We start from the raw sequence: 22,420 nt of genomic DNA, 5'->3' as shown, positions 1-22,420 counted from the left end.
GGGACACCTGTGGCGCCTGTGTGACACCTCCGTGTGTCACCTGCGGGCCACCTGTGTCCTGCCATGTTCTCATGTACCCCATTCTCCGTTGTTCTCCCCGCCATGTCCTCCCAGGTCCCCATGTGCCCACCATGTCCCCATGTGCACCCCTTGTCCCCTCACATCCTAATGTCCCCCATGTCCCCTCACATCCCCAATATCCCCCATTTCCCCATGTGCCCCCCCAATGTCCCCCATGACCCCCAAGTCCCCTCATGTTCCCCCATGTCCCCTCACATTCCGATGTCCCCTATGTCCCTAATAAACGTTCTGCCACCACTGCTGTCTCTCAGGCGCCTCTTTATGACCGCGGGTGACACTTCCCCCAAACAGGGCGGTCCCCTACGGCCGCCGCCATTGTTCTTCTGGCCGCCGCCATGTTGTGGGCGGGCACGCCCTTATCCGGAAGCGGAAGTGGGACACGCCCCCCGCTTCCGGCCGCTGTTGGGCCTAGCCCGGCGCGTCCCTCGGAGGCGGCGGCAGCGATGGTAGGGGAGGAACCGGGGGGTGTGTGGGGGCCTCAGGGGGTCTGCGGTGTCTGGGGGACCCCCCAGGCCCTGACACCCCCCGCCGTTGCCCCCTCAGGATAGCGAATTCTCGGACGCGGAGGCGGCCCCGGGAGGGGAGGAGAACGCGCCGGTTTATTGCGTGTGCCGCAAGCCGGACATCAACTGCTTCATGATGTGAGGGGGGGTCTGGGGGATCCCCAAGTGCTTCATGATGTGATGGGCGGTCTGGGGACTCCGTAACTACTTCAGGACATGAGGAGAACGGGGAGGAGTGGGGTCTGCAGGTGTTTCAGGATGTCAGGGGAGGGTCTCGGGGGTCCCCAGCTCCTTCAGGATGTGAGGGGGGGGTCTTGGGGATCCCCAAGTGCTTCATGATGTGAGAGGGATCTGGGGGGTTCCCAAGTGATTCAGGATGTGAGAGGGGTCTGGGGGGTTCCCAAGTGATTCAGGATACGAGGGAGGGTCTGTGGGGGTCCGCGAGTGCTTCAGGATGTGAGGGGGGATCTGAGGGTCCCCAACTTCTTCATGATCTGAGGGGGGTCTGGGGGTCTCCAAGTGCTTCAGGATGTGAGGGGGGGTCCCCAAGTGCCTCAGGATGTGAGGGAGGGTCTGGGGGGGGTCACAGCAGATCTGAGGGGGCAGCAGGGGAGGACACAGGGCTGGTGGTCCCGGGTGCCTCTCAGGGTGGGAGTTGGGGGGTCCTGGGTTGTGTTGGCGCCTGGGGGTGTTGGAGGGGGTCCCTTGAAGCTGGGGGGCTTTGGGGGTGCCCAGCTGAGGGTCTCGGTGTCACTCCCGTCCCGCAGCGGCTGCGACAACTGCAACGAGTGGTTCCATGGGGACTGCATCAACATCACCGAGCGCATGGCCAAGGCCATCCGAGAGTGGTACTGCCGGCAGTGCCGCGGTGAGAGGGGCTGGGGTGGCTCGGGAGGGGCTCGGAGAGGTTCTTGGGGGGTTTTGAGGGGCTCTGGGAGGGCTTTGGGGAGCCATTCGGGAATGGCCGCGCCACGGTGAGAGGGGCTGGGGGCGCTGGGAGGGTTTAGAGAGGCTCTTGGGGGGATTTGGGGGGCTCTGGGGGCCCATTCAGGAATGGCAGCGCTACAGTGAGAGGGGCTGGGGGCTCTGGGAGACCTTGGGGGGCTCTGGGAGGGCTTTGTGGGGGCTCTGCAGGGGCTTGAGGGGGCCAGCCAGGAGTGGCAGTGCCAAGGTACGAGGGGCTGAGGGCTCTGGGAGGGTTGGGGGAAGCTCTGGGGGGGCCATTCAGGATTGGCAGTGCTGCAGTAGGAGAGGCTGGGGGCTCTTGGGGGGCTCTGGGAGGGCTTTGGGGGTCCAGCCAGGAGTGGCAATGCAGCAGTGAGAGGGGCTGAGGGCTTGGGGGGCTCCAGGGGAATTTGGGGGGCTCTGGGGGGCCATCTGGGAATATTGGGCTGCTGAGAGAGGGGCTTGGGGGTTGATTTGGGGGGGTTCCAGGGACACCTGGGGGGTCTGGGTGGTTTTTGAGGGGGATGTCTGGGTAGTTTTTGGGGTGCCTGACCCCATTTTTGGGGTGCCTGACGTCAGATCAAGCGCTCAGCCTGCATGTGCAGTGAGTGCGAGGTTGGAGTGTCCCTGATGGGATTTGGGGTGTCCCTGGTGGGATTTGGGGTGCCTGACCCCGTTTTTGGGGTGCCTGACCCCGATTTTGGGGTGACCCCGTTGGAGGACGCCCTGACCCCTCTGTGACCCTCCCCCTCAGAGAAGGACCCATCCCTGGAGATCCGGGTACCGGCACAAGAAGTGGCGGGAGAAGGAGCACGAGGGGGCCAAGGGGCAGGAGCTGGAGCAGGGCCGGGCTGCCAAGGTGGGCTCTGGGGGGGTCAGGGGGTGCAGACCCCACAAAGGGGGACACCCCAGTTCTGGGGGGAGGCTGGGAGGTGCCTGAGTCCCTTGGGATGAGGATTTGGGGGGCACTAGAGCGCTGGGAGGTGCTGTGGGGGAGATTTGGGGGACGCCTGACCCTCTCTGAGTGCCTGGGATCCCTCCCTGTTTGGGTTTTGGGGTGCCCTGGGTGGATTTTTGGGGTGCTTGACCCTGTTTTTGGGGTGTCTGACCCCAGATCAAGCACTCAGCCTGCGTTTGGGGAATGCAAGGTGGGGGTGTCCCTGGTGGGATTTGGGGTGTCCCTGGTGGGTTTTGATGTCCCTGATCCCATTTTCGGGGTTCCTGGCCCATTTTTGGTGTGCCTGACCCAATTTCTGGGTTGCCTGGTCCCATTTTTGGGGTGCCTGACCCCGTTTTTGGGCTGTCTGACCCCAGATCAAGCGCTCAGCCCACATGTGTGGTGAGTGTGAGGCAGGGGTGTCCCTGGTGGGATTTGGGGTGTCCCTGGTGGGATTTGGGGTGCCTGATCCCATTTTTGCTTTGCCTGATCCCATTTTTGGGGTGTCTGACCCCGTTTTTGGGGTGCCTGACCCCAGATCAAGTGCTTAGCCCACATGTACGGCAAGTGCAATGTGGGGGTGTCCCTGGTGGGATTTGGGGTGTTCCTGGTGGGTTTTGGTGTGCCTGACCCCATTTTTGGGGTGCCTGAACCCCATTTTTGGGGTGCCTGAACCCCATTTTTCGGGTGCTTGACCCCGTTTTCGGGGTGTCCAACCCCAGATCAAGCGCTCGGCCCGCATGTGTGGTGAGTGCGAGGCGTGCCGGCGCCCCGAGGACTGCGGGCAGTGCGACTTCTGCCGGGACATGAAGAAATTCGGGGGCCCCAACAAGATCCGCCAGAAGTGCCGGCTGCGGCAGTGCCAGCTGCGGGGCGCGGGTGAGCGGGCACCTGGCGTGTCCCCAACATGTCCCCAGTGTGTCCCCAGCCTGTCCTTGGTGTGTGTTGGGAGCGTTCTTCAAGTGTGTTCAGCGTGGCCCCAGTGCCTGCCAGGGTTGGGGGCATTAGGGTGGCCTTGGTGTGTCCCCAGTGTGTCCCCAATGTGTCCCCAACGTGTCCTTGGTGTGTGTTGGGAGTGGGGTGTGTCCCCCATGTGGCGTGGCCTCAGTGCTTGCCAGGGCTGGGGGCGTTGGAGTGGCCTTGGTGTGTCCCCAGTGTGTCCCCAATGTGTCCCTAGTGTGGCTCTTTGTGGCTGTGTCCCTGTCGTGTGGCCTCTCTCAGCACCTCGTGCCCCTTCGTCACCCTGTCCCGTGTCCCTTGTTAGCGTTTTGTCTCGTCCCTGTGTCCCTCTGTCACCCTGTCCCATGTCCCTTGGTCACCATGTCTCGTGTTGTGACACATCCTTTGTCACTGTCTCGCCGTGTCCTTGTGTCTCTTTGTCACCTTGTGTCACACTCGTGCCATGTCCCCATGTCCCCCGTTCCTCCTCCTCACGTGTTCTGTGTCTCCAAGGAGCTGCTGCATGTCCCTGTGTCACCCTGACATGTCCCCAATGTCACTTATGTTCCCAAGTGTCCCATGTCCCTGTGTCACCCTGTCTCACTATGTTCTCATATTCCGTGTCTGTTTGTCACTCTGTCAGCGTGTCCCTGGTGTGTCCCCAACATGTCCAAGTGTCCCATGCCCCTGTATGTCCTATGTCCTGTGTCCCTGTGTCACCCTGTACTTTGTCCCTGACGTGTTTCCAAGTTGCCTTGTGTCCCTAACTGTCCCATGTCCCTGTCCTATGTCCCTGTGTCCTTGTGTCACCCTGTCTTGTGTCCCTGTGTCCCCATGTCCCTGTGTCACACTGTCTCGCTGTGTCCTCATATCCCATGTCTGTGTGTCACTCTGTCAGCGTGTCCCTGATGTGTCCCCAACATGTCTTGTGTCCCGAAGTGTCCCGTGTCCCTATTTCCCTGTGTCACCCTGTCCTGTGTCCCTGACATGTCTCCAAGATGTCTTGTGTCCCTACCTGTCCCGTGTCCCTGTGTCACACTGTCTTGTGTCACACTGTGTCCTGTGTCACCCTGTCCCATGTCCCCATGTCACCGCCCTGTCGCTGACATGTCCCCTCCGTGTCTCCATAGGAGTCCTACAAGTACTTCCCCACCTCGGTGAGTTTCTGGGGGCTCTGGGGCGAGGGGAGGGGAAAGGGGGACCCCAGACCCACCCTGTCCCATGTGGGGGAGGGGCCAGGCCTGGCTGAGGGGGGAGGGGCACCCCAAAATTTTCGTTACCCTTGGGGTGAGAGGGGGCTCACAGGTACAGGGGATGGAGGTGCCCAGGAAGGTGCTGACCCTCCCCCAGTTAGTGCAGGGGGGTCCTGGGGGTGCCATGAGGGGGTCCTGGGGGGTCCCAGGGGTGCCATGGAGGTCCTGGGGGTCCCTGGTGTGTGCTGACCCACCCCCAGCTGATGGGGGTGTCCTGGGGGTGCCATGGGGGGGTCCCAGGGGTCCCTGGCCATGCTGACCCCCCTGCAGCTGCCACAGGAGCAAAAGAGGGAGCCCTTGGGGGGGTCCCAAGGGTGCCATGGAGGGTCCTGTGGGTCCCTGGCAGTGCTGACCCCCCCTCAGTTGGTCCAGGAGCACAAGGGCGGGTCCCTGGGGTACAATGGGGGGGTCCCAGGGGTGCCATGGGGGGGTCCCGGGGGTCCCTGGCAGTGCTGACCCCCCCCCCCCAGCTGGCCCGGGGGCGTGAGGGGGACCTGGAGCTGCTGAAGGCGCAGCTGGGGGGGCCGGGGCCCCCCGAGAGCCTCTCGGATGAGGAGCTGCCCCTCGACCCCCGGCTCTACCAGGAGCTCTGCGCCGGCGCCTTCGACGAGCACGGCCTGGTGAGCCCCCAAAAACTGCCCCATGGGACCCCAAGATTGCCCCCCTGGGACCCCAAAAACTGCCTCCCCCTGGGACCCCAAAACTGCCCCCTGGGACCCCAAAACTGCCCCCCCAGGACCCCAAAAACTGCCTCCCCCTGGGACCCCAAAACTGCCCCCTGGGACCCCAAAACTGCCCCCCCAGGACCCCAAAAACTGCCCCCTCAGGACCCCAAAAACTGCCACCCCGGGACCCCAAAATTGCTCCAGGACTCCAAAAGCTGCCCCCCCAGGACCCCAAAAACTGCCCCCCCAGGGCTCCAAAAACTGCCCCCTCCGGGACCCCAAAACTGCTCCAGGGTTCCAAAACTGCCCCTCTGAGACCCCAGAATTGCCCTGGCACCTCAGAACTGCCCCCTCCCGGGACCCCAAAACTGCCCCCCTGGCACCCCAAAACTGCCCTCCCAGGACCCCAGAGCTGCTTCCCCTGAGACTCCAAAACTGCTCCAGGGTCCCAAAACTTCCCCCTCGGGACCCCAAAATTGCTCCAGGACCCCAAAGCTAATCCCCCAGGACCCCAAAACTGCCCCTCAGGGACCCCAGAATTGCCCTGGCACCTCAGAACTGCCCCGGGACCCCAAAAACTGCCCTCCCAGGACCCCAAATACTGCCCTGGGGACCCTCACTGTTCCCCCCGGGCATCCCAAATTCTACCAGGCACCCCAAATACTACAGGAGCAGATTTGAAGGAGAATTTTGCACATCAGAGCTTGATTTAGTTTGTTTAGGCCTGGTTTAAGCTGTTTAGGCCTGGTTTAGGCTGTTCAGAGGTGGTTTTGTGTGTCAAGGTGAGCTTCAGGTGTGTCGGGATGTGTCCTCGGTCCCTGTCAGGGCGTGTCCCCAGATGTCCCCAAGCATGTCCTGGCACATCAGGACGTGTCCCCATGGCATTCTGAGGCGTGTCAGGCGTGTCCCTGCATGTCCCCAGCTTGTCCTGGCACGTCCCCACATGCCCAAGGCACCTCAGGCCGCGTTGTCCCCTCGTGTCCCTTCACGGGCCACGCTCTGAGGCACATCGGGGGTGTCACCCCACGTGTCCCCACGTGTCCCCATGTGTCCCTGGTCCTGCCAGCCCTGGCTCAGTGACGCCGAGGACGCGCCGTTCCTGGACCCCGTCCTGCGCAAACGCGCCGTGAAGGTCAAACACGTCAAACGCCGCGAGAAGAAGTCGGACAAGAAGGTGACGGGCACTGGGAGCTACTGGGGGTTACTGGGAGGTTCCATGGGTTGCTGGGAGGGCTCTGGGTGGTTGCTGGGATACGAGCGGTGGTTTCTGGGTGGTTACTGGTGCTCACTGGTGTGGAAGGAGGAGCGGCGGAATGAGCACTCGGAGCTGCTGGAAGGTACTGGGAAGGTTCTGGGTGGTTACTGGTGCTAACTGGTGTTAACTGGTGCGGAAGGAGGAGCGCTACAAGCGGCACTGGAAGGGCTCTGGTGGTTACTGGGCTATGAGTTGTAATTACTGGGTGGTTACTGGGTGGTGATTGAGAGGTTACTGGTGCTAACTGGGAGTTACTGGTGCGGAAGGAGGAGCGCTGCAAGTGGCACCAGCAGCGGGCATGGCACTGGCAGTGCTGGGCTATGAGTGGTGGTTACTGGGAGGTTACTGGTCTATGAATGGTGGTGACTGGGTAACTTCTGGGTGATTACTGGGTGGTGACTGGGAGGTTACTGGTGCTAACTGGTTCTAACTGGTGCAGAAGGAGCGCTACAAGCGGCACCGGCAGTGGGTGCGGCGCTGACAGCACTGGGGTATGAGTGGTGGTTACTGGAAGGTTACTGGTCTATGAATGGTGGTGACTGGGTAACTTCTGGGTGATTACTGGGTGGTGACTGGGAGGTTACTGGTGCTAACTGGAGGTTACTGGTGCAGAAGGAGCAGCGCTACAAGCGGCACTGGCAGCACTGGGCTATGAGTGGTGATTACTGGGTGGTGACTGGGTGATTACTGGGAGGTTACTGGGTGGTGACAAGGATGTTACTGGTTCTAACTGGTTCTAACTGGTGCAGAAGGAGGAGCGCTACAAGCGGCACCGGCAGCGGGCGCGGCACCGCGAGCGCCGCGGGCACCCCGAGCGCGCCGACGCCCGCGACCCCGCGGGGCTGGGCCAGTGCCTGGGCCCCGGCTGCACCCGCCCCGCCCGCCCGCCCTCCAAGTACTGCAGCGAGGCCTGCGGCATCAAACTGGCTGCCAAGTGAGTACGCACCAGTACGGACCAGTATAAACCAGTACAGAAAAGTATCGACTGGTATAGACCAGTATAAACCACTGCGGGACAGGACAGACCGGTGTAAACTGGTACGGTACAGTACAGACCCTCATAAACCAGTAATGGTCTGTACAGACTGGTGCAAACCAGTGTAGACCAGTATAAACCAGTTAATTGTATGAAGAGATCCTGCCACAGTGGATCCCAGGGATCACAGGGTTGCCAATAACCCTTTCCTCACCCCGATCCCAGTCAGATCTACAATCTCCTGCCTCAGTGGATCCCAGGGTTCCCAGAACCTTGGTTAACCCTTTCCTCACCCCGATCCCAGCCGATCTACGAGATCCTGCCTCAGCGGATCCAGCAGTGGATCCAGCCATGGATCCCAGGGATCCTGCAGCCCCTGTTAACCCTTTCCTCACCCCAATCCCAGCCGGATCTTCAAGATCCTGCCTCAGCAGATCCAGCAGTGGATCCCAACCCCCATTAACCCTTTCCTCCCCCTGATCCCAGCCGGATCTACGAGATCCTGCCGCAGCGGATCCAGCAGTGGCAGCAGAGCCCGTGCGTGGCGGAGGAGCACGGCAAGCGGCTGCTGGAGCGCATCCGGCGCGAGCAGCACCAGGCGCGGCTGCGGCTGCAGGAGATGGAGCGGCGCTTCCACGAGCTCGAGGGGCTCATCGCCCGCGCCAAGGGGCACCCGCCCCGCGAGGACGAGGAGGTGGGCACCCCCCGGGGCTCACAGAGGGCTGGGGACCCCCAAAACGCTTTAATTCTACCCGGTTTGGGTCATTCTTGAGATTGCCCTTGGTCCTTCATGGACTCCTGGGTGCCCCCAAACCCTTTAATTCTTCCCATTCTGGGTCTCTCTTGAGATCTCCCTTGGTCATTCATGGATTCCTGGGTGCCCCCAAATCTTTAATTCTCCCTGTTCTGGGTCCTTCTTGTGATCCCCTTTGGTCATTCATGGATGCCTGGGTGCCCCAAAATCTTTTAATTCTCCCCATTTTGGGTTCTTCTTGAGACCCCTCTGCTCCTCTGATACTCACACACAGCTCCTGGAGGGCTGGGGATCCCAAAACCCCTTTAATTCTCTTGGTTCTGGGTCCCTCTTGAGATCCCTCCTGATCCTTCATGGACTCCTGGGTGCCCCCAAACCCATCGAGTCCCCTCTCACTGCCCTTCCCTGAGTCCCCCTCCAGAATCCCTGGGTCCCTCTTGGGATGCCCCCAAACCCTTTAATTCCCCCCACTCTGGGTCGCCCCTGAGCATCCCCCAAATCTCTGAGTCCCTCCTGAGCCCCGTCCTGAGTCCCCCATGGACACCAGGGTCCCCCCACACTCATCCCTGGAGCATGTGGTTCCCCCTGAGCCCCCTAACCTGGTGTCCCCCCATACCCTGGGTGCCCCTGTGGACCCCCTGACCCCGCTGTCCCCCCAGAGCACGGAGGGGGACAGCGAGGACACGGACCTGCAGATCTTCTGCGTGTCCTGTGGCCACCCCATCAACCCCAAGGTGGCCCTGAGGCACATGGAGCGCTGCTACGCCAAGGTGAGCGCGGGGTCTGGGGGCACCTCTGGGTTCCTGGGGGTTCCTGGGGTCTCTGGGATCATCCGTGGGGTCTGTGGGGTTTTCCATGGCACTCTGGGCTGCTGTGGGATCATCTGTGGGATCATCCATGGGATCTGTGTGCCCCTACTGGTTCTTGGGATCTGTGGGATCATCCATAGTGTCTGTGGAATCATCTGTGGGATCATCCATGGGGTCTGTGGGATCATCCATAGGGTGTGTGGGATCATCCATGGGATCATCTGTGTGATCATTCATGGGGTCTATGAGATCATCCATGGGATCTGGGTGCCCCTGTTTGTTCTTGGGATCTGTGTGATCATCCATAGGGTCTGTGGGATCATCTGTGGGGTCTGTGGGATCATCCGTGGGGTCTGTGGGGTTTTCCATGGCACTCTGAGCTCCTGTGGGATCATCCACGGGATCAGTGGGATCATCTGTGGGATCTGTTGGATCATCCATGGGATCTGGGTGCCCCTGTTTGTTCTTGGGATCTGTGGGATCGTCTGTGGGGTCTGTGGGGTTTTCTATGGCACTGAGCTCCTGTGGGGTCATCTGTGGGATCGTCCATGGGACTCTGTGGGATCTTCTGGGGGATCCTTTTATGGGAACTTTGGGAGCCCCCAGGGCTGGACACCCTCCCCAGATCCTGCAGTGGCCATGGGGATCCCTTTCCTCAGCTTGAGGGGGCTGTGGGGACCCTCTGAAGGAACTTTAGGGGTCTCTATAGGGTTTGGGGGGGCTGTAGGAACATGTTGGGAGCTCAGTAGGGGCTGGGGGTTCTGTGGGGTCTCACGAGGAGGGGCTTTATAAGGGCTGGGGGGCCACAGGGACCCTGTGGGAGGGCTTTTGTTGGGGCTCTATCGGGGCTGGGGGTCCATAGGGCCCCCATGGGGTTCGGGGGTCCCATCCCTGCCCCCCTTTTGACCCCCCCACCCCATTGCAGTACGAGAGCCAAACGTCCTTCGGGTCCATGTACCCCCACCCGCATCGAGGGGTGAGTCGGGAGGGGGCTTTGGGTGGGGGGAAGGACACCCTGGCGGGGCTTTATGGGGTGGGAAGGGGACCCCAGACCCTAAATCCTCCTGGGAAGAGAGGGGGAGCACCCTGGAGTGACCCCAGACCCCTAAATCCTCCTGGGAAGGAAGGGGGAGCACCCTGGGGAGGCTTTTTGGGGTGGAGGTGTCACCCTGGGGAGGGAGCACCCAGGGGGGAGTTGGAGGAGGGGGTTGTGGCTGTCTTGGGGGGTCCCTCAGCCCCTTGTCCCCCCACCCCAGGACACCTCTCGTGTCCCCCCAGGGCCACCCGGCTGTTCTGTGACGTTTACAACCCCCAGAGCAAAACCTACTGCAAGAGGCTGCAGGTGCTGTGCCCCGAGCACTCCCGGGACCCCAAGGTGGGCACAGAATGAGAATTTGGGGTGGAATTTAGGGGATTTGTGCCCTGAGCATTCCCAGGACCCCAAGGTGGGCACAGGGGGACTTTGGGGGGCAGGAACAGTGCCCAGGACAGTCCTGGGACTCCAAGGTAGGCACAGAATGAGGGTTTGGGGTGGAATTTAGGAAATCTGTGCCCAGAGCACTCCCAGGACACCAAAGTGGGAACAGAATGAGTTTTTGGGGTGGAATTTAGGGCATCTGTGTTCCAAGCACTCCTGAGACCCCAGGGTGGGCACAGGGGGACTTTGTGGGGCAGGGGCAATGCCCAGGACCCCAAAGTGGGCACAGTATGAGATTTTGGGGTGGAATTTAGGGGATCTGTGCCTTGAGCATTCCCAGGACCCCAGAGTGGGCACCGAATGAGAATTTGGGGTGGAATTTAGGGGATCTGTGCCCTGAGCACTCCCAGGACACCAAGGTGGGCATGAGAGGACAGGGCAGGGGCAGTGCCCAGGACATTGCCAGGACCGCAGGGTGGCCGTGGAGGTGGCAGAGGGGCTCGGGGTGTCCCCAGCCCGGCACTGACCCCGTGCCCACCCAGGTGCCCGCGGACGAGGTGTGCGGGTGCCCTCTGGTGCGCGACGTCTTCGAGCTGACCGGGGACTTCTGCCGCGTCCCCAAGCGCAAGTGCCACCGTCACTACTGCTGGGAGAAGCTGCGCCGCGCCGAGGTGGACCTGGAGCGCGTCCGCGTGGTGGGTGCCACCAAAGTGTCCCCAAAGTGTCCCCACACTGCTCCATGTCCCCATGGTGTCCCTGTCCCTGTTCCTACACTGTCTGTCCCTGTCCCCACCCTGTCTCTGTCCCCACACTGTCCCTGTCCTCATGCTGTCTCTGTCCCTTGTCCCCACACTGTCCCTGCTGCTGTCCCCACACTGTCCACATGCTGTCCCTGTCCCCTGCAGTGGTACAAACTGGACAAGCTGCTCGAGCAGGACTGTGTCACTGTCCCTGTCCCCACACTGTCCCCACCCTATGCATGTCCCTGTCCCTCCAGTGGTACAAGCTGGACGAGCTGTGTGTCACTGTCCCTGTCCCCACACTGTCCCTGTCCCTGTCCCCACACTATCACTGTCCCTGTCCCCACACTGTCCCTGTCCCCACAGTGGTACAAGCTGGATGAGCTGTTCGAGCAGGACAGTGTCACTGTCCCTGTCCCTGCAGTGGTACAAGCTGTATGTCACTGTCCCTGTCCCCACAGTGTCCCCACGCTGTCCCTGTCCCCACAGTGGTACAAGCTGGATGAGCTGTGTGTCCCTGTCCCCACAGTGTCCCCACACTGTCCCTACGCTGTCCCCACAGTGGTACAAGCTGGACGAGCTGTGTGTCACTGTCCCTGTCCCCACAGTGGTACAAGCTGGACGAGCTGTTCGAGCAGGAGCGCAATGTGCGGGCGGCCATGACGAACCGTGCGGGGCTGCTGGCGCTGATGCTGCACCAAACCATCCAGCACGACCCTCTGACCACGGACCTGCGCTCGGACCGCTGACCAGGGCCTGCCTCAGACCACTGACCGCCCCTGGAGCCCCCAAACCCCCCCAGACCCCTCCCCACATCCCCCCACCCCTGGTTCCTGAGTGCTCCCCCATCCCCAAATAAACTGGGTGTGCAAAAGGAGTCTGGGGGTGTCCCTTTTGTGGGGTCGTTCATGGGATATAGAAGGGCTTCTGTGGGATCTTTGGGATTCTAGGGGTGCCTGTGTGAGGAATTTTGAGAGCCCCCAGTTCCTGGTACCACCTCCGGCCCCTGCAGAGGCTGTGAGGATCTCTTCTCTGGCCTTGGGGGCAGCTGGGGGGTCCTGAGAAGGTTGGGGGGTCCTTAGGGGGTGCGGGGGCTGGAAATGGGAGCAGCAACCATGGCGGGGCTGGGAGGGGTCCCTGGCAGGGTTGGGGGTCCTGAGGAGAAATGTGAGCAGCATCCATGGCGGGGCTGGGAGAGGTCTCTGGCTGTTTTGGGGGGTCCTTTGGAGGGGGTTGTGGATGGGGGGGGAAATGGGAGCAGCATTCTTGGGGAGATTGAGGGGTCCCTGGCGGTTTTTGGGGGATCCTGAGGGTCGTGGTGGGGCTGGGAGGGCTCTCTGGCTGTTTTGGGGAGTCCTTTAGGGGGGTCCGGGGGGTCCTGGGCAGGGGAAAGGACCCCAAAAGGCCCCAGGGGAACGCTCCGGGCTAATTAGCATAGCCACGCCCACACAAAGCTCATTAACATATCCCCTCACTCCTGGCGTCACGTGCCCGGCAGTCACGTGCCTCGCCCTCTGCACAGGTCGCGTGTCGCCCCGCCCCTCCCTGGTTCTGCCCTTTCTCATTGGTCCATTCTGCTTCACGTGACCCAAATCTCCGTCCCTGCTTTTCCCGCCCGGCGTTTCCGCTTCCGGCCCGGGGCCCCGCCCCCAGCGGCCTCGCGGCGTCGCTGGAGGAAGAGGAGGAGGAAGAGGAGGAGGAAGAGGAAGAGCTGCGCCACAGGCGGGGGCGGATGGGAACGGTGAGGGGCCAGAGGGGTGCGGGACTGCAGCGGGGCTGAGCGAGGAACGGGGAGCGAGAGGGATCCGAGCGGGGAAACGCGGCCGGTGGGGACGGGCGAGCCGTGAGGGAGTGGGGGGGGGCGGGCGGCTGAGGTGGGTTCGTGTGGGGGAAAGGGCGTGAGGAAAGGGGCTGGGAGAGGGAGGGGGAGTTTGGGGGCAGTTTGTGAGGGGAAGGGGCGGTTTGAGGGAGGTTTTTGAGGGAACGGGGCAGTTTTGGGGCAGTTTGTGAGGAAGAGGGGCAGTTTTGAGGTTGTTTCTCAAAAGGAGGGGCAATTTGGAGGCAGTTTGTGAGGCGGAGGAGTGGTTTTGGGGGCAGTTTTTGAGGAGAAGGGGCAGTTTTGGGGGCAGTTTGTGCGGGGGAGGGGCAATTTGAGGGCAGTTTGTGAGGGAGAGGGGCAGTTTTGGGGTTGTTTCTTAGTGGGAGGGGGGGTTTTGGGGGCAGCTTCTGAGGAAAAGAGGCAGTTTTGGGGTTTGTGACGAGGAGGGGCAGTTTCTGAGGAAAAGGGGCAGTTTTGGGCGTTGTTTGTGAGGGGAAGGGGCAGTTTTGGGGTTTTTTCTGAGGGGGAGGGGCGGTTTGTGTGAGAAAGGGGCAGTTTGGGGGCAGTTTCTGAGGGGGGCGGGGCAGTTTCTGGGCAGTTTATGAGGGGAAGGGACACTTTGGCGTGGAGGAGGCACCGCTTGGGAGGTTTTTGTGGGTGGGGGCGGAACTCCGGGGCAGTTTTGGGGGTGTCCTTGCGGGGGAGGGGCGGGCCCGGAGCTGTGTTTGTGTGGGGGAGGGGGAGCCTTGGCTGTGGGGGAGGGGAGGACGGAGTCACGTGGGGAGGGGGCGGGGCCGGGCGTTGTTTGGGGGCGGGGTCCAGGGGCTGTTCGGGCTCTCGGGGCCGGCCGTGACCCCCTCCCCACCCTCTCCCCGGGGCTCTCAGCCCCCCCGCAGGTATGGCGGAGGGCTGGGCCGAGTGCCCGGCGCTGGGCCCGGGCTGGCAGCGCCGCGAAGCTTTTCGGAAATCCGGAGCCACCAGCGGCCGCAGCGACACCTACTACAGGAGGTGCCTCTCCCCAAAAACCCCCAATTCTCCCCTCCCTACCCCACGGGACTGCGGGTGGGGCCGGCTCTGCCCTTTCTCCCCTCCTAGACCCCATCCCGTGTCCATTTATGGGCTTCCCCCTCACCCCCCGGTGGTGTTTCAAGGGGGATTTCAGAGCCCCTCTCCCATCTCCCCCTCCACCCCCTCCAGGATCTCCCCAGGGCCACCTCAGAGCCCCTTTCTCCAAATACTCCCATTCCTCTCCAACTTTTCCAGGCTATTTTGGGGCTCGGGGGTCCTTTTTGAGAGTTTTGGAGTCCCCTGAGCTCTGTTTGGTCCCCCTTTCCCTCTCTCCCTTTGGCATTTGGGGGCTCCCCCAGACTCAGCGGTCCCCGTGGGGTTTTGGGGCCATTCCTGGGTGTTTTGGGTCCCCTCTGACCCTACCCCTCGGCAGCCCCACAGGGCAGAAGTTCCGCAGTAAGATCGAGCTGCGACGGTTCCTGGGCCCTGGGCATGACCTGAGCAACTTCGACTTCAAATCGGGGCAGCAGCGACCTGGCCCCACCCGGGTATGGGGGATGGGACCCTAAAAACCACGGGAGGGACCCTAAAAACCATGGGAGGGGCACGAAAATCCCAAAAAACTTCAGGGAGGGAAACCTGGAGCTCTCCTTGGGGTGGGAGCCCCATAACAAGAAGGGGATTGGGGGTGGAATAAAGAGATGGGGCAAAAGGAGCTCCTCGAAATGAGGTTGAGGAGAACATGAATTGAGGGGGGAAACAAGGGGTCCTTAAATTGGGGAGGAACAGGAATGAGAGGGATCACAAGGGATTGTTATGACCTCCCCATTTTCTGCTTTTCAGACCAAGAAGAGCCCCAAATGGCACCTGCCCGCCGGGCCCCTCCCAGAGCCCCCCAAAATCTTCACAAAGGAGGAAGAGGAGGTGGAGGTGGAGGTGGAGGTGGGCGGGGCTGAGACCGAGAAGGCCCCACCCTCACCAGGTCAGGCCTTGCCCATCCCCAACCAGGCCACGCCCTCTTCATCTGTGGCCACGCCCCTGAGGGAGCCCCCCCATCGCCGGACCCGGAAGCGGCCGCCCCTGGAGCCCCCCCCGGATGGGGTTATGGCGTGAGTGGGGGAAGGGGGGGGTCGTGGGGTCCTCCAGGTGTGGGGAGAGGGTCCCAGGAGTGGGGAGTGACCCCAGGAGGGAGGGATTGGGGTCCCTGGGGGGAGTTTGGGGGGATCCTTGGGGAGAAATTCAGAGTATTGGGGGTTCCCTCAGGGGGGCTGTGGGATCGTGGGGGGCCATGGGGGTGTTGGGGTCCCCCTGGCCTACCCCCCAAAAATACTGCCCTCTCTGCAGGCTGTGTGCTGGCTGCCAGACCCTCTTCCCAGGGGTGTCCCTGCCCCCCCAGCGCCGCTGCCGCTGGCTGTGCCCTGACTGCCGTGGTGAGCTTCAGCCTCAGTGCCTTGCTCCTCATCCTCTTCATGCTCCTCCTCATCCTCTGTGCTCCTTCTCCTTCTCTGAGTCTTTCTGTCACCTTCTTGAGCTCTCTCAGAGCTTTTTCTGTTTTATCCTCTTCCTCATTTTCCTGTTCTTCTTGTCCTTCATTCCCTGGGGTTTTTCCTCTCCATCATCATCATCATCATTTCTTGAATTTCTTCAGCCTCGTAATTATCACTTTATTCCTCTGAAACTTCCTCTTCCTCCTCCCTGATTCCTCCCTGCCTCCTTTTTCCCTCTGTTTTGGACCATTTTGGTGGGGAAGGGAGCTTGAAGGACTTTGGGAAGGGGATCAGGAGGGAATCCCAGGAAATTTGGGGTGACCCTGACCCCCCTCCCTCCACCTCCCCCAGCCCAGAGACGAGACTTCAACCGGGAGCAGCGATTCTACAAGGTACCCCCAATCCTTTAGGGGTGGGAAATGGTGCCCTTGGGCATTCCCCAAAGCCCTCAGGGGGTGTTTGGGGGCCCCCCCAGAGCCCTGACACCCCCTCCCCACAGCGGGTGGGCTGTGGCACGTGCCAGGCCTGTCGCATCCCCGAGGATTGCGGCATCTGCAGCGCCTGCGCCCGCAGCCCCCCCGGGGGCCCCTCCGGGCCCGGCCGGACCCCCAAGTGCCTCCTGCGCCGCTGCCTGCGCATCGTCAAGAAGGTACCGGCACCCCCTTGTCATTGTCACCCCACTCGGTGTCACCAACACTCACCCTGGTATCACCAGCACCCCTTCATGTTGCTGTCACCCCCCCTCAGTGTCACCAGTACCCCCTTGTCATTGTCACCCCTCTCATGTCACTCTAATCCTCCCTCTCCCAGTGTCACTGTCACCCCCCAGTGTCACTGTCAACCCCTAAATGTCACCAGCACCCTGCCCATGTTAGTGTCACCTCTGTCATGTCACTGAAATCCTCGCCTTCCCAGTGTCACTGTCACCCCCCAAGTGTTGGTGTCACCCCCTCAATGTCACCATAATCCTCTCTCTCCCCATGTCACTGTCACCTCCTGTGTCACCACAAACCTGTGTGTCCCCTGTGTCACCTCTGTCACCTCCATGTCCTCTCCTTCATTGTCTGAGGATGTGCGTGCTGCTGTGTTAATTAGCATTAATCTGTGTTAATTAACATTACCAGTGTTACTCTGCGTGACTGATACCCCACATTATTTTACATTATCGCATTTTATCCCTGTTATCTCATGTTATTTTGTGTTATTCCACTCTGTTGCCTGTTATCTACATTATTCCACGCTCCTGCAGGGCCTGGGCTGCAGCTCCTGCCTTGTCCCCCTGTCCCCGTCCTTGTCTGTGGTTGCTCTTTCACCCACATCCTCCTATACCCTGGAGTGTTATCCCATGTTTGTTATCCTGTATTTTCCCATATTTGCCCGTGTTTTCCCTGCTTTCCTGGGTAGCCTCCGTGTCCCTGCAGGGCCTGGGCTGCAGCTCCTGCCTTGTCCCTTGTCCCCCTGTCCCTGTCCCTTGTCTGTGGTTGCTCTTTCACCCATGTCCTCCTATACCCTCGAGTGTTATCCCATATTTGTTATCCTGTATTTTCCCATATTTCCCCATGTCCTTTATCCCATATTTTCCCATATTTCCCCATGGTTTTTATCCTGTATTTACCTATATTTCCTCATGGTTTTTATCCTGTATTTACCTATATTTCCCCATGTTTTTTATCCTGTATTTTCCCATATTTCCCCATGTTTTCCCTGCCCTCCTGGGTAACCCTCGTGTCCCCTCTGCAGCGCCTGCCTTGTCCTCCTGTCCCTTGTCTGTGGCTGCTCATTCACCCACATCCTCCTATACCCTCGAGTGTTATCCCATGTTTGTTATCCCATGTTTTCCCATGTTTTCCCTGTGTTTTGTCCCCGCAGGGCCTGGGCTGCGGCTCCTGCGCCGGCTGCCTGAGCACCGAGGACTGCGGCAGCTGCTGCATCTGCCTGCGGCGCCTGCAGCCCGGCCTCAAGCGCCAGTGGCGCTGCCTGCGGCGCCGCTGCCTGCGCCCCAAGGTGGGACTGTCCCCCCAGAACCCCCCCAGTGTCACCCCTGCCACCCCTGGGACCCCCAGCACCTCCCCACTGTCTGCCCTGATGTCACCCTGGTGTGTCCCCCACCCTTTGTCCCCTGCTAACCCCCCACCCTGTGTCCCCCCAGAAAGCCAAGGTGGCCAAGAAGCCGCAGAGCCCTCGGGCCCTGACAGAGGTGAGTGTGAGACCCCCACACCGGGCAGTGGCACAGCGGAGACCCCCGGGTGTTCTGGGGGACCCCCAAAGTGCCACCCTCAGCCCCAATTCTCCCCCCAGAAATGGAAGCCTGTCGTGGAGCGGGAGCCCAGTGATGCCTCCAGCACCAGGCACAGAGTGAGTGGGACCCCCCTGTGCACACCTGGGCACACCTGGAACCCCCCCCCACAAACCCCCCCTCCCTCCCAGAAGCTGCTGAACAAGGGCAAGGAGAAGAAGAAGCCGGGGCGACCCCTCAAGGCCCCTGGGCCCCGCGGGGTGAGTGACAGGCCTTAGCCACGCCCCCAAACTCATAGCCCCACCCCTCCATCAATGGCCTCTCCCCTTCCAGAGCAGCTATTGGGGCAGGGGGGAAGCCGTAATGCCCTTAATATAGGGGCCTGTAAAAGGGGGCAGTATTGGGGTACAGGTACCATAATGATCCTATGAGCTGTTCCAAGACTGAATATTGGGGTTCATCACATTTAAACCCCACTAATATTGGGGTGCCAAAACCATAATACTTCTAACGCTGGGGTCAGATCATTGTGACACCCCAAAAACTCTTCACAGCTGATGGTGAGGTTTGAGCAACCCTGGCTGTGGCGTTGGGGCAGTGTAATGCTCCAAATTTTGGGGTTCAGGTAACCCAAAACCTCTCGGAGCAGAGTTTGGTTACCATAATTCTCCTAATAACTGCTCCAGGTATAGCAGAACCCAAGGTACCAATAGTGGGGTACAGATAGCGTAATACCTCTAGTAGCAGAATGCCCCAAATGCTGGGGCTCAGATACCATAATGGCTCTATTAGTGGAGTGCAGATACCGTAATGCCTCTAAGAGTGCAGCTACCATAATGCCCCAAATAGTGAGGTGCAGTTACCATAATGTCTTCAAAAGTGGGGTGCAGATACCGAAGTGCCTCTAATAGTGGGGCTCAGATACCGTAATACCTCTAATAGTGGGGTGCTGATACCGTAATGCCCCAAGTACTGGGGCTTGGATACCATAATGTGTCTAATAGTGGGGAACAGATAATATTTTTAATATCAGGATGCAGATACCATAATGCCTCTAATAGTGGGGTTCAGATACCATAATGCCTCTCATAGCAAGATGCAGATACTGTAATGTCTCTAATAACAGAGCTTTGATACTGTATTGCCCCAAATAGTGAGGCTTACATGCCGTAATGCTTCTAATAGCAGGGCTCAGACACCATAATGCCTCTAATAATGGGGTGCAGATACCACAGTGCCCCAAATACTGGGGCTTGGATACCGTAATGCTTCTAGCAGCAGGGTGCGGATACCGTAATACCCCAAATACTGGGGCTCAGATAACATAATGTCTCTTATAGTAGAGTGCAGATAATGTAATGCCCCAAATACTGGGGCTTGGAAACTGTAATGCCTTTAAAATTGGGCTGCAGATACCGTAATGCCTCTATTAGTGGGGTGAGATAACATAATGCCTCTAATAGCAGGGCTCCGATACTGTAATGCCCCAAATACTGGGGCTCAGATACCATAATGCCTCTAATAGCTGCTCCTACCGGAATGCTCTTCCTAACCCGCGCTGTTGCCTGGCTGCCGTAATACCCCTAACACCACCGCATCTACCGTAACGCTCCTAATAGCTGCTCCCGCACTAACACCGCGCCACCGGGCAGGCCCTGGGGACCCCCCGCACTGCGGCGGGCCCTGGGGACAGCTGGGGGCGCGGGGGGTGACGCTGCTCTCTGCCGGCAGCGGGGGGTGCGGAGCCGGGCCAGCCGGCGCTGCGGGGTGTGCCCACCCTGCCGGCGCCCGGCCGACTGCGGCCGCTGCGACTTCTGCCGGGACAAGCCCAAATTCGGGGGGCAGAACTTCAAGCGCCAGAAGTGCCGCTGGAGGCAGTGCCTGCGCTGTGCCATGGTGGGTGCCCCCCAGTGCTTCCTCCCTCCCAGTAACGTCCCAGTGAGTCCCAGCCATCCCCTCCAGCCCCCCTTTCCTCAGTGACCCGACTCCTTCGGCTGGGGAAACTGAGGCACATGCAAGGTTCGGGCTCCCCGGCCCCCCCTGCGCTGGGTGCAGCCCAGTTTGGACCAGTATGGACAAGTTCAGGGTGCGAAGGGGGGCATTGGTTGGCACCCAGGTGGCACCTGGACGGCTGGATTCTGTTTCTGGTGGGGGGTTGACTGGACACCTGGGTCCTTCCTGCATTGCTTGGCTTTGGGGGGCTCACCCTGGGTCCCTTTTGAGGGGAAGGGGTGGGGGTCCCAGGTGGGGGTCCCTTGGCCACCCAGGCCCACCTGGGGGGGCTCTTCTTGCATTTGTGCCCCCCCCAAATCCACATCCCCCTCCCCTCGGCACTGCCCCCCCCCCGCTCTGAGGTCTCTCTCCTGGCGCAGAGGCGGCTGCTGCCGGTGGGGGGGGGTCGCTGGGGGTCCCCCTGGAGCGGCCGCCCCCTCCCCCTGTCCAGGCCCCACTGCCGCCGGCCCCCCCGCGCCGCCGCCCGGAGCCGCCGCCGCCTGCCCCGCCCCCCCGGCAAGGTAACGGGACCCCCCCCTCTGCTCAGGGGGACCCCAAAATCCTCCTCCCACCCCCACGGGACCCTCACCCTGCCCCCCCAGAAATAACCCCATATTCCCCCCCCTCCTTGGCTGTGCTTGCTTTGCTGCTTTGCTCTGCACGCACTCTCCCCGCTTGGGGGCACCCAGGTGTCAGGGGAGGGGACCAAGGTGTCCCCACGCCCCCCCTCCCCCCGCAGGAGTGGCTCTGGGGGGTTTTGGGGACCCCCAGATGCCTCAGTCCCCTCCCCTGTAACCCCAAGGCTTGTGTGTGCCTCAGTTTCCCCACGGGGGATGAGGTGGGGGGGTCCTCTGGAGACACCTGAGTCCCTTTTTCAGGGGTGGGGGGTCCCTCCTGGATATACCTGAGGGGAAATGGGGGGGGTCTCACCTGGCTGCCCCTCCCCCATAGGAGAAGGAGGAGCTGCTGGGGGGGGCTGAGAACGGCCCCAGGCCCCTCCCGGGTCCCCCCCTGCGCCTCTGCCCCATCAAGGAGGAAACAGGACCCCTCCCCCGCCTCGAGGTGAGACCCCCCAGCTGCCTGGAACCCCCCCTGCACACCTGGGACCCCCCCGTGACCCCCCCTGCCCCCCAGGACCCTCGCCTGGGGCTCCTCATCGCCTCGGCCCCGCGCCTCAAAGGGGCCCCCCCGGAGCCCAGCGTCGCCCCCCAAAGGGTGAGTGGGACCCCAAACACCCCCTGAGGCTCCTCGGGGTGCCTGGGACCCCCATAACGCCCCTGCCCCCCTTTTTCCAGCCCCCCCCGGGGGATCTGGGGGTCCTGATCGCCGCCACCCCCCGCGTGAAGCAGGAGCAGCCGCAGCCCAGCGCGTCCCTGGTGCCGGTAAGGGGGGGAGACCCTGGGGTTTGGGGGGGTCCCTGGGGTTTGGCGGGGGTCCTGAGCCTCTGCCTTCACCCCCAGGTGCCCCCCCAGCCTCCCCCTCCCCAGCTGGTGGTGCTGGATGAGAGTGAGGAGGAGGAGGAAGAGGAAGAGGAGGGCGGCAGCCAAGTGGTGAGGAAGAGGGGGGGTCAGAGGATTTGGGGGGATCCTGGGGGGGGGTTTTGACGGGTGAGGGGTCTTGGGAAGGGGTTGGGGGTGTCCTGGGGGTGGCTTTAAAGGGAATTTGGGGAGAGGGGTCTGACAAATGGGAACTTTAGGTGGGATGTTGGTGAGCTAGGGAAGGGATTTTTGGGGCTGGGGGGAGGTTTTTGGGGTCCTGGTGAGTTTGGGAAGGGATTTTATGAGTGGGGGGCGTGTTTTGGGGCCCTGGTGAATTTGGGAAGGACTCTTGGCATGACCGTTATGTTTTTTGGGAGGCTCTCCAAGCAGGGTGGTTTACATGGAGGAGGTTCCTGCTGGCTGGGGGGGTTCTTGGGGCTCTCTAATCATTTCCCCCACCCTATTAACCCTTTCTCCCCCACAGCCCTTCCCGCTGCCCCCCGCTCCCCAGCTCTGGCCCGGCTCCTTCCTGGAGGAACTGGCCGAGATTCCCCTCCCGGCCCACTGGGGGGTCGTGGGGGCTGACGGTGGTCCCGGGCCGTGCCCGGCGCGGGGGCTGAAGCTGGTGCAGCGCTGCCCCCGCTCCTCCATGGCCGCGGCCGCCGTGCTGCTCAACCCGGGCTTGGCATTCCGGGTCCTGGTGGCCCGCGGCCGCCCAGTGCCCCCCGGGCACGAGGTGCTGGCCCGGCGCCCCCCCCTGCGCTCCGTGCTGGACCTGGTGGAGCTGCTCTGCGATCTCGAGGCCTACGGGCCCTGCCCGGGACCCCCGGCCCGGCCCCCCGCCCCCCGCTGCCATGTCCTGGTGAGGGGGGGGCGCTGCTGCCGGCCCTGCCAAATGCTGGCGGGGGAGGGGCATTGAGGGAAAGGGGGAGGAGGGGATTTTGGGGAGGTGGGGAGGAGGGGATTGGGGTGGGGAGGGGGAGCAGTTTGAGGGGGTGGTAGTGAAAAATGTGGGGAGGGGAATGGTGATGGGAAGGAAGAAGGGAAATGGGAAAGGAAGCAAAATTTGGGTGGGTTGGGAAGTGATGATTGAACTGGAATTGGGGTGGGAATAAAATTGGGAGGG

The 22,420-nt window shown here is 61.5% G+C and overlaps 2 protein-coding genes across 4 annotated transcripts; both read left to right on the top strand.

Annotated features, from left to right (window-relative positions):
* The first annotated feature begins 470 nt into the window (after positions 1 to 470).
* CXXC1 (CXXC finger protein 1) lies at positions 471 to 12,089 on the top strand. Its single transcript, XM_054294590.1, is given in 16 exon segments — positions 471 to 527; positions 625 to 722; positions 1,352 to 1,452; positions 2,284 to 2,309; positions 2,311 to 2,388; positions 3,189 to 3,362; positions 5,129 to 5,278; positions 6,390 to 6,497; positions 7,328 to 7,512; positions 8,041 to 8,248; positions 8,968 to 9,078; positions 10,043 to 10,075; positions 10,077 to 10,093; positions 10,396 to 10,492; positions 11,077 to 11,229; positions 11,883 to 12,089. Coding segments are annotated over 16 exon segments (1,683 nt in total). The 5' UTR covers positions 471 to 524; the 3' UTR covers positions 12,024 to 12,089.
* A 1,894-nt stretch (positions 12,090 to 13,983) lies between these two features.
* MBD1 (methyl-CpG binding domain protein 1) lies at positions 13,984 to 22,225 on the top strand. 3 transcript variants are annotated; one of them, XM_054294581.1, is made up of 15 exons: positions 13,984 to 14,101; positions 14,535 to 14,649; positions 14,945 to 15,210; positions 15,446 to 15,531; positions 15,940 to 15,980; positions 16,088 to 16,237; positions 17,458 to 17,592; positions 17,738 to 17,785; positions 17,887 to 17,943; positions 18,016 to 18,084; positions 20,768 to 20,878; positions 20,951 to 21,031; positions 21,112 to 21,198; positions 21,277 to 21,366; positions 21,779 to 22,225. In XM_054294581.1, exons 1-15 carry the CDS (start codon positions 13,992 to 13,994, stop codon positions 22,211 to 22,213), a joined length of 1,881 nt encoding a protein of 626 aa, XP_054150556.1. In that variant the 5' UTR covers positions 13,984 to 13,991; the 3' UTR covers positions 22,214 to 22,225. The 3 variants fall into 3 exon arrangements, with proteins under 3 accessions (XP_054150556.1, XP_054150555.1, XP_054150554.1); XM_054294580.1 differs by having other exon boundaries at positions 18,019 to 18,084; positions 20,768 to 21,031; XM_054294579.1 differs by having other exon boundaries at positions 20,768 to 21,031.
* The last annotated feature ends 195 nt before the right edge of the window (positions 22,226 to 22,420 follow it).

This window comes from Melozone crissalis, unplaced genomic scaffold, assembly GCF_028551555.1.
Source record: "Melozone crissalis strain CALT ecotype California unplaced genomic scaffold, PUWL_Pcris_2 ptg000266l_1, whole genome shotgun sequence".
In the NCBI taxonomy this organism is placed as follows: domain Eukaryota; kingdom Metazoa; phylum Chordata; class Aves; order Passeriformes; family Passerellidae; genus Melozone; species Melozone crissalis.
This window is presented reverse-complemented; position numbering and strand designations above follow the sequence as displayed.